Source organism: Lontra canadensis, unplaced genomic scaffold (genome assembly GCF_010015895.1).
Source record: "Lontra canadensis isolate GAN:19392208 unplaced genomic scaffold, GSC_riverotter_1.0 scaffold270, whole genome shotgun sequence".
NCBI lineage: Eukaryota > Metazoa > Chordata > Mammalia > Carnivora > Mustelidae > Lontra > Lontra canadensis.
Window position 1 is genome coordinate 130,520 of NW_022631264.1, and position 9,839 is coordinate 140,358.

General features: G+C 41.1%; 1 protein-coding gene and 1 pseudogene across 1 annotated transcript in view; both read left to right on the forward strand.

Moving 5' to 3' along the window:
* DIAPH1 (diaphanous related formin 1) overlaps window positions 1–9,839 on the forward strand; it is a 93,178-nt gene that overhangs the window by 30,906 nt on the left and 52,433 nt on the right. The window contains 10 exon segments of the mRNA XM_032849948.1: window positions 587–650; window positions 1,883–2,022; window positions 3,496–3,604; window positions 4,782–4,892; window positions 5,052–5,170; window positions 5,818–5,934; window positions 6,549–6,664; window positions 7,189–7,253; window positions 8,564–8,743; window positions 9,482–9,838. Coding sequence (XP_032705839.1) covers window positions 587–650; window positions 1,883–2,022; window positions 3,496–3,604; window positions 4,782–4,892; window positions 5,052–5,170; window positions 5,818–5,934; window positions 6,549–6,664; window positions 7,189–7,253; window positions 8,564–8,743; window positions 9,482–9,838 — 1,378 coding nt within the window.
* LOC116862589 lies at window positions 1,234–1,378 on the forward strand (annotated as a pseudogene).

The window sequence follows — 9,839 nt, forward strand, 5'->3', positions numbered from 1 at the left end:
GTCTGGAAGTGGGGTCAACATTCATTCAGAGCTCCCTTGGGACCCATTCTGGGTTATATCCCATTCAAAAGTCTTAAAATATTCTTGATAAATTTGGTACTAATTTTCTGACAGTCTTCAGGGTTGGAATAGTTCTTGGGATATCTTGGACTGTCTTAGGCTACCTTGAAGTCAGCCTGACCCAAAGTGACTTCTCTGCTTCTTATGATCTTTCCAAAACCAAACATAGGGCCCCTACCTCCTGAATGGAGAGGCTTGAAGCCTTTGACTTAGTGAGGCAGGCAGTAATAGATGGGATATACTCCTGATCAAATTTAGCACTTAGAAGCCTAAAGGGAGTTAAACAAAAGATTTTAATGTAGTACTAAATTTTTGGATTACGAGAAGAGTAACCAGAGGTCTGATGATGGCAGTTCCTCTCAACTGCTTGTTTTTGTCAGTGTTTCAAGGCAAATTGCTATGTCCTAGAATTTACTCAGCTACTAGTTGGGGATGTTCCAAAGACCTGTGTGTTCAAGATTGAAAAGTCAAATGGGAGAGGGGTATACAATAAAGGGAACTAATGAAGTATGTCTTCTACACACAGAAGCTATGATAGCCGTAACAAGCATGAGATCATCCGTTGCTTGAAAGCGTTTATGAACAACAAGGTGAGATTTTTCCCATTCTCATTCCAACCGTCATCATGACCCCTGTTCTTTGTTTTCTATTGGTAAACTCTAAAAAGGACCTAGGAATATAAAGTTCAAGACTGTTAGCTTTTCCTTTTAGTATTACAGCTTTTTGATGGCCACATATGTATGTTTCTGTGGACCTTTTTTTCCCAGTTCTGATGTCTGTTTCAGAAGGTAGGCTCATTTTCTTTCCTATTTTTATACTTTGTTTTGCTAATTCTTGAATTTCCTAATCTGTATTTATTATTTTTGGAAGATTTATTTTCTGTTTGTTTTCTATACTCTTCCTACTGTAGAATCAAGCTACCTTACCCTTCCTCCTTCCCTGCTTTTCTTTGATTTGTTCTTTCCTTCCTTCCTTCCCTCCTTCCTTTCTCCCATTTAAACTCTGGGATCTCACAGTTGTTTGCTCCAGAGTGCAGATCTGTCTTCCTCATTATTTAATTTTGTTAAATTTACTTACCCCATTGGATGAGAGAGGCATTTGAAAGAAATGTAAGAATCAAAGTTTTTTTTTTTTTGAAGGCCTGGAATTGTGTTGTATCTAATATAAAATTGTATTGCTTCTCAGCCTTTTGGCTAAGATCAAGTGTAGTATCTAATATAAAATTGTGTTGTATTTATACTCATCCCTATTTAGCTATGCTGGGAAGAGGTCTCCTCCTGTATTAGTTTGCTGTAGCTGTTATAACAAAGCACTATAAACTGTGTATTAAACAACAGAAATTGATTGTCTCACAGTTCTTGGAGGCCCTAAATCCAAGTATTTAGGTATTTGGTAGTATTGAGTCCTTCTGAAGGCTGTGAGGGAGAGTGTATGTTCCATGCCTCTCTTCTGGCTTCTGGTAGCTTGCTGTCAGTCTTTGGCATTCCATGGCTTTTAGATGCCTCACCGCAGGGTCCGCCTTTGTGTTCACAAGGTGGTGGTCTCCTGTGCATGTCTGTGTTGACATGTTTCCTTGTTACGGGGACCACAGTCATATTGGATTAAGGGTCTACCCTACTCTAGTATGAGCTTGTTGTAACTTACCTAATCACATCTGCCAATGACCCTATTTCCAAATAAGGTCATATTCTGAGGTATTGGGGCTTAGGACTTCAACATAAGAATTTAGGGGGTCATCATTGAACCTATAACAACCCCTAACTTAGTCCTTGGTCAAATGCTGTCATCATTAAGCCTCCCTTCTCTATTCTTATCCTTCCAGTTTGGAATCAAGACCATGCTGGAAACAGAAGAAGGAATCCTGCTGCTGGTCAGAGCCATGGATCCAGCTGTTCCCAACATGATGATTGATGCAGCTAAGCTGCTCTCTGCTCTTTGTATCTTACCACAACCAGAGGACATGTATGTAACTGGGTTATAGCTCTTCTCTATTCTCTCTCTTTCTCTCTCCTTTTTTTTTTAATAAGATGTATTTATTTGACAGAGAGACAGCAAGAGAGGGAACACACGCAAGGGGAGTGAGAGAGGGAGAAGCAGGCTTCCCACTGAGCAGGGAGCCTGATGTGGGGCTCGATCCCAGGACCCTGGGATCATGACCTGAGCCGAAGGCAGATGGTTCATGACTGAGCCACCCAGGCTCCACCAGGCCCCCTCCATTCTCTTTATGACCACCTTCCCTAGTCTAGAGGAAAATTGAGTTGATTGGGTGTCCACTTTATCTTAAATACTAGGTAAGACCAAGGCATGAACACTGAATCATAATGTTTAAGAAGGACTATGAGGTGTTTGGCGCCATCCTCAGCATACTGGTGGTTATCAGAGGGGTGATCTGCAAGGTGTCTGTTACTGTCTGTATCGCCTAAGGCAAGGGTTACGTTTACTTTGTTTTTTTAATTCAGAAGTAACACAACTTTATTTTTTTAATTCAAACAGAAAAGAAACATATAAAGTGAAATTTAATAGCCTTATCCCTTCAGTAAATCCTTTTCTGCAGAGGCAACCAGTGTTAATGGCTTGGTTATAGTCTTATAGATTTTTTTTTTTCTTCCTAGCACAAATAAATTGTATTTCTTGGATTCCAAGATGTTTTCTGTCACTCCAAAAGATAGAATGTTAGAATTAAGGAACGATGGCTTATGCCTATAAAACGAATCACATGCAAAGAATAGATTTTTATTGCTGTGGAACAGTTTGGTTTAATAAAAACTAAATCATACCATTCATTTCTTTCCACCTTTTCTTTCTTTTTTTTTTTTTTGTTAATTTAACAGTTGATCTTAAACATCTTTCTATGTCGGTACTTAAAGATCTACCTTAACTTTACTGGCTGTTTTGCATTCCAAAGTATATATGTCCCATAATTTATTTAACAGTTTCCGTGTTGCTAGACATTTTAGGTGAAAATTTTTTTTTTCTTAGCAGATTCTGGCCCTTGCTCTAGGTGATAAGAAGTTTTACTGTTACAAATGATGCCATAATGAACATCTTTGTACATACATTGTTTCACATTTACGCATTTATGTTGGATAGGTTTCTAGAAGTATGCCAAAAGTTATGTGCACTTAAAATTGATACTGTTATCTCCCCTTCCGAAAGTTATCCCAGTTTATACTCCATAGAACAGGTGTTCTAATTTGGTATCCATAGATAAGAGTCTAGGAATGGGTTTTAGGAAATAGATTTTTTTGAGGAGATTGTCCTTAGCTTTCACCAGGTTCTGACCCCTGCCCTAGGTGATGAGGAGAATAATGGAAGTCTGGACAGTTGATAATGTTCTATTTTCTAACTGATCTGTGCCCCTGTATAATTTACTTGCTATGCCTGTCTGTGCCAGGGCACTTAGACATTTCTCTCCCTTTCCTTTCTCCTGGGCAGGAATGAAAGGGTTTTGACGGCGATGACAGAAAGAGCTGAGATGGATGAGGTGGAACGCTTCCAGCCATTGTTGGATGGATTAAAAAGTGGGACCTCCATTGCACTCAAGGCAAGTATATCCTCCAAAACTGTCCAAGAATAGAACTCAAGATGAAAGGACTTAGGTTCATTTGACCTTTTGATAGAACACATAGAATGGTTCCCAGCTACAGGCATTCCTTGGAGATACTGCAGATTTGCTTCCAGATCATTAAAATAAAACCAGTATCTAAGTAAAGTGAGTTAAATGAATTTTTGCGTTTCCTAGTTTCATGCATGTAAAAGTTAATGTTTACTCTATACCGTGGTTTATTAAGTGTAAATAACATTATGTCTACAACAATGTAGCCACCTTAATTAAATATTTTATTGCTTAAAAATGGTAACTATCATATGAGCATTCAGCATGTCATAGTCACTGATCACAGATGACCGTGACAAATAAAATAATAATGAAAAAGTTTGAAATATTCTGAGAATTACTAAACTACGACACAGAGACAAGAGTGAGTGAACAAGTGCTGTTGGAAAATTAGCACTGATAAACTTGCTTGACACAGGGGTGCCACAGACTTTCAATTTAAAAAAAAAAAACCAAAAAAACAAAACCATACTATATAGTGCAGTGTGATAAAGTGAAATGCAATGAAATGAGTTGCATCTGTATATGTTTTATATTTCAGGAATTGTTCTGAAGGGAAAATGATTATCCTTCTCTCCAAGAAGGCAGAGAAAGAACAGCTTTCCTTATTATGAGATGGGGGAAAAGGCATTCTCTCTATTTATATGCTAAGAAAGCCAAGGCTGAGAACAAAGTCTCCCATCAAATCCTTGGAAGCATGCATGCATTCATTCATTCATTCATTCATTTATTTATTTTTAAAGAGTCTATTTATCCATTTGACAGACAGAGATCACACGTAGGCAGAGAGGCAGGCAGAGAGAGAGAGGAGGAAGCAGGCTCCCCGTGGAGCAGAGAGCCCAATGTGGGGCTCGATCCCAGGACCCTGGGACCATGACCTGAGCCGAAGGCAGAGGCTTTAACCCACTGAGCCACCCAGGCGCCCCCCTTGGAAGCATTTAGACCTCTGAGTTCTCCACACCTGGGCTCAAATCAGGTCTTACTGCTTTAATAGGAAGGTGTTCTTATCGTTTTGTACTGCATCTTTTACATATGCATGTAAAGAGAGTGGAATCTTGGTCCCTAGGAATCAGCAATGACACGCCTCCTAATTTTCTTACTTTAGGTGGGCTGTCTGCAGCTGATCAATGCTCTCATCACACCAGCTGAAGAACTTGACTTTCGAGTGCACATCCGAAGTGAACTGATGCGCCTGGGGCTGCATCAGGTGTTGCAGGTGAGCCACAGCTCTCCATTAGGACAGCCACGCTCTCATGGCCCCATCATCTCTAGTGTCACTTTGGTTTTCTGTTTAAGAACCAGGTTCAAAGGCTTGGGTTTCTAGCCAGCAGAAGACACTTCTAGGTTCCCTGACTTGTACTTTGGTTGTTGACAGGACCTTCGAGAGATTGAAAATGATGATATGAGAGTGCAATTAAATGTGTTTGATGAGCAAGGAGAAGAAGATTCCTATGACCTGAAGGGACGGCTGGATGACATTCGAATGGAGATGGAATATCCTTTTATAAACTGGGTTCAGGACACATGAGACATTCAGTGTAGATCCCTGTATGGAATGGTGTGGGGTGATGACTCAGAACAGGGCATCAGTCTGCGTGTCTTCTCAGTAGATGAGGCAGGTGTCTTTTGATTGCTGTGGGCTTTATTTCCCTCAGTATGGACCAGAGATCTGCGGGTTCCTTGAAATGGAAGTAGCTATCAAAATAATTATGGACCTCCTAGAATATGAAATCTTAGCTACTGTGGTGTAGAGCTGGTCTTTGGAGAATATGCATAAGCCAGGGGCAGGCTTGTGATTTTGCTTTCTTCTCTGTGTTCCTGAGACTGACAGAGGGAATGGTTTGGCTGCATACTGCTATTTGACACAAGTGACTTGTGTGCAGTTACCTTTTCACTTCTGCCTACTGCTTCATCTCCAGGCCAAGTACTGGGAATCCTTTATCTTTGTGTATACCACCACCCAGCTCACTGGTCCTTTAGCCTAAGGAAGCTTATGGAGCTTAAAATTTGGGGTAATTTACAGGAGAGGCAGCTGTTAGAATAGAAGTGGCATCTTGTGACTTTTGCCAAGAGCAGGGCAGTCCACCTGTCAAACATGGTTTCTAAATATATGCTTTCCTTAGCTTCTTCCCCCTTTTCACCGACTTCAGTGATGTCTTCCAGATTCTCTTAAACACAGTGAAGGATTCAAAGGCAGAGCCACACTTCCTGTCCATCCTGCAGCACCTGCTCTTGGTCCGAAATGACTATGAGGCCAGGTAAGATGGTCTACCTGTGAGAAGTATTGAATTTGAGCCTAAGTAGAGAGAGCAAAATCCTTAAATTCAAAGACTGTCTGTAAAGGGAAAAAGAAGAGACAAAGGCAAGGATTACAGTTCATTTTTAGTCACAGATATAAAAGGAGTTGTTAGTTGTCCTTTTAATCTGACTCAAAAGCATCCTTATGGAGGAGGTCAGACTATATAAGGTAGAATGTCCCTTTTTTGGAGAGAGGAGAGGTGTGGTGGGGTTATGATGATAGCAAAGGGAGGTACCCATTTCAGGTTCTTTCAGGTTGCCTCGAAGTAGAGGTTCAGGGGTAGTGCTATCTGTTACAGAAAGGCTTGAGCCCGAGTTTTAGATGGGAAATGATTGGCACCAGGAGGTAGATGGCAACAAGTTTTGATTATCTGAAGAAGATGGGTAGCTGTTGTACAATAGCGAGTTTCCTAACATGGCAGTGGATGTCTGCTAGTTTTATGAAAAGGTCTTTTCAGGAACACATCCCCTCAGGTCTCTCTCTTATCAAAGCAGTTAACTTTTCCTGATCCTCAGTGCTTCGGAAAATTATATTTTGGTTTTCCTCTGATAGCCATCTTCTCTTCTTCCATAGGCCACAGTACTATAAGTTGATTGAAGAATGTATTTCTCAAATAGTTTTGCACAAGAATGGGGCTGATCCTGACTTCAAGTGCCGGCACCTCCAGATTGATATTGAGGGGTTGATTGGTAAGTATGTTCTCCGATCTGTCTCCTTAAAACATTGCTCTGCCTTTCATGTTTTCTCTTTCTTCCAGTGAAATTTTCAGGAAAGGTATCTTTCTAGTCTCCAGGTATTTCCATTTTTGTCTTTAGGTGATAACCAACTTCTGTGCTAGGAACACAGAGACCTTTAGTTTACTGTTCTGTAAATCTAAAATTTACCCATACTCAAACATCACCCTACCTTTTGAAGGGACTTTACCGATTATCTGTGATTCCTGCTGGTCTTACAGATTCTTAAGTATCACTTGTGGGTGGGCACTCTCCAGGCCATCCAGCACGATGGCCTTACTGTATAACAAGCACTCAGAAATTGCCTGTTGAACTTAACTGAAAGATCCATTTCTTTGTCTAGAGCAGAACGTTAAGAAGGGTAATAAAAATAAGCAAATGGACAAAAGATTGTCCTTTGATTATATTGAAGGATGGAGGTAGTGAGAGGGAAAGACAAGAGAACTGGGAGCTTCACTTACTTGACTCTTTCTTTTCAGACCAAATGATTGATAAAACAAAGGTGGAGAAATCTGAAGCCAAAGCTACAGAACTGGAAAAGAAGGTGTGTGTGTGTGTGTGTGAGAGAGAGATCAAACAATTTAGGGCCTTTCTTTTTTTATTTTCTTCTTTTTTTCTTTTTAAGGATTATGATATTTTTTCTGACATGTGAAACTGTTACCTGTGATATTTCGCAAGCATTCAGCACCCAGTAGCAGTTCCTGGGGGAACCTTTCTGGCATAGGTTCATCACTGGAGAAACTAATGTGGACTTGATACGGAGGATTAGTGGTCCGCAGTTCGGGAGCCCCTGGGTAGGACAGGAACGACAGATGACTCTCATGTATAACCGTTCCTGGGGTTTTGCTGGCATCTCAGGCCACTTACTCCAGAACAACAGGGACTGGAATATGTCTCAATTCCTTTTTTCTCTTCAGTTGTTAGGACTTCTGTTGTGGTTGATAGGGTTTTGCTCCTAGAAGCGGTTGGGATTATACACCATAGCTGCTCTGGTGTAAATGTCTTAACAATGTTAAAAATTTTTGAAAAATTTTAGGTTTGTTCTTGTTGTTTTTGCTGCAACCCCCCTTTTATTTTAAGCAAGCGCAGGGGGCGGTGTGGGGAGGAGCACAGGGAGAGGAAGAGAGTCTTAAGCAGACTCCGTGCTGAGTGCAGAGCCTGACGCAGGGCTCAGTCTCACAATTCTGAGATCGTGACCTGAGATGCAATCAAGAGTCGGATGCTTGACTGACCAAGCCACCCAGGCACCCTGTTTGTTTGTTTTTTAATTGAAATACAGTTGACACACAATGTTAGGTTAGTTGTAGGGGCACAACATAGTGATTTGACAAGTCTATACATGACACCATACTCTGCACAAGTGTAGCTGCCGTCTGTCACCACACAACACTCTTATGATACGGTTCACTATATTCCCTCTGCTGTACCTTTCATTCCTCTGACTTACTCCATTTCTGGAAGCCTCTACCTTCCACTCCTTCACCCATTTTGCCCATCCCCCATCCCCATTCCGTCTGGCAAACACCTCTTTGTTCTCTATATATCAGCTCATTTCTGCTTGTTTTTGTTCGTTCATTTGTTTTTTAAATTCCGTGTATAAGCGAAATCGCACAATATTTGTCTTAGGTTGTTTTATGTTTTTAGAACTCCCAAATTAGAGAGACTGGAAATAATCTCTGGTTCCCTCTTCTTTAACCCTGATTTTGATTCAAAATTATAGTGTCCTTTTTTTCCCAGTCCTTTCCTGGGAAAGTGAGCTCTGTAAAGGATTGGGACAAAACAGTGAATTTTGGGGAATAACACTCTGCTTCTTCCTGGACAGTTTACTAGGAGCCTAATTCCTTTCTCCTTTAGTTGGACTCAGAGTTAACAGCCCGACATGAGCTACAGGTAGAAATGAAAAAGATGGAAAGTGACTTTGAGCAGAAGCTCCAGGATCTTCAGGGAGAAAAGGATGTCTTGAATTCTGAAAAGCAGCAGATTGCCACAGAGAAACAGGACTTGGAAGCAGAGGTGTCTCAGCTCACAGGAGAGGTAATGTCTGAGCAGGGAAGGCAGAGTGACCTGTGCACCATCAGCAGCCTAAGGATGGGCCTGTCTTGGAGCAGGAGTCAGTCATCTTACTCCTAGGGAAGGTTTAGTTACCAATAAGTGATCTAGTTAGATGATGCATCTTTTAAAAATCATTTAAAAATCATCTTTACCAATAGGTGATAGCATCTTTTAAAAATCATTTGCTGTAACACACAAGATAGAAAATTTGGAAAATAAATAATATAGAGAATAAAAGGAGTCATAGAACTACCCAGAAATAAAACTAAAAGTCATCTCATAAATTCAGGAGTAACATCCCAAAAAACTAAATATGTTTGCTAATTTTCTCTTATTTTAACTATTTCTGGGCAGATTCATGCCCACACTCTTTGCAGTTGCAGTTATTTAAATGATACATGATATCTGATAACTTGATCACTTATGTGCCTATCTCACCAGAATATTTGATTTACTTGAACTTTGCATTTTCTAATTAAAGGGAGAATTTAACATAAAGGTTAAAGTTGCTTTTTGAATGCAAAGCATGCTGAACTAAGAACTTGAAGACCTGAATTCTAAATATCTATGTGACTTTAGGTGAATCATTTCATCTGTCTGACTCCTTTCAGTGTCTTCATGCATAAAAAGAGGACTCTGGATTAAGTAATTTTTAGGTCCTTTCCAACCCCAGTGGTCCCTGAAGTGGAGCGAAGAGTTCTTCCATTGATGTTCCTCTAGGTTGCCAAGCTGTCCAAGGAACTGGAAGATGCCAAGAAAGAAATGGCTTCTCTCTCTGCTGCAGTTACTGCTATAGCCCCTCCTAGCAGTGCTACTGTTCCTCCTGCTCCTGGCACTGTTACTCCACCCCCAGCCCCTCCTTTACCAAGAGAGCTTAGCATACCCCCACCACCTCCTCCTCCGGGAGGTGATACCATTCCTCCTCCACCACCTCCCCCTCCTTTGCCTGGGCATGCTTATATCCCCCCGCCCCCTCCTTTGCCTGGAAGTGTTGGCCCCTCTGTACCACCTCTTTTGCCTGGGGGTACTAGCATCCCCCCACCCCCTCCTTTGCCTGGGAGTACTGTCATCCCCCCAC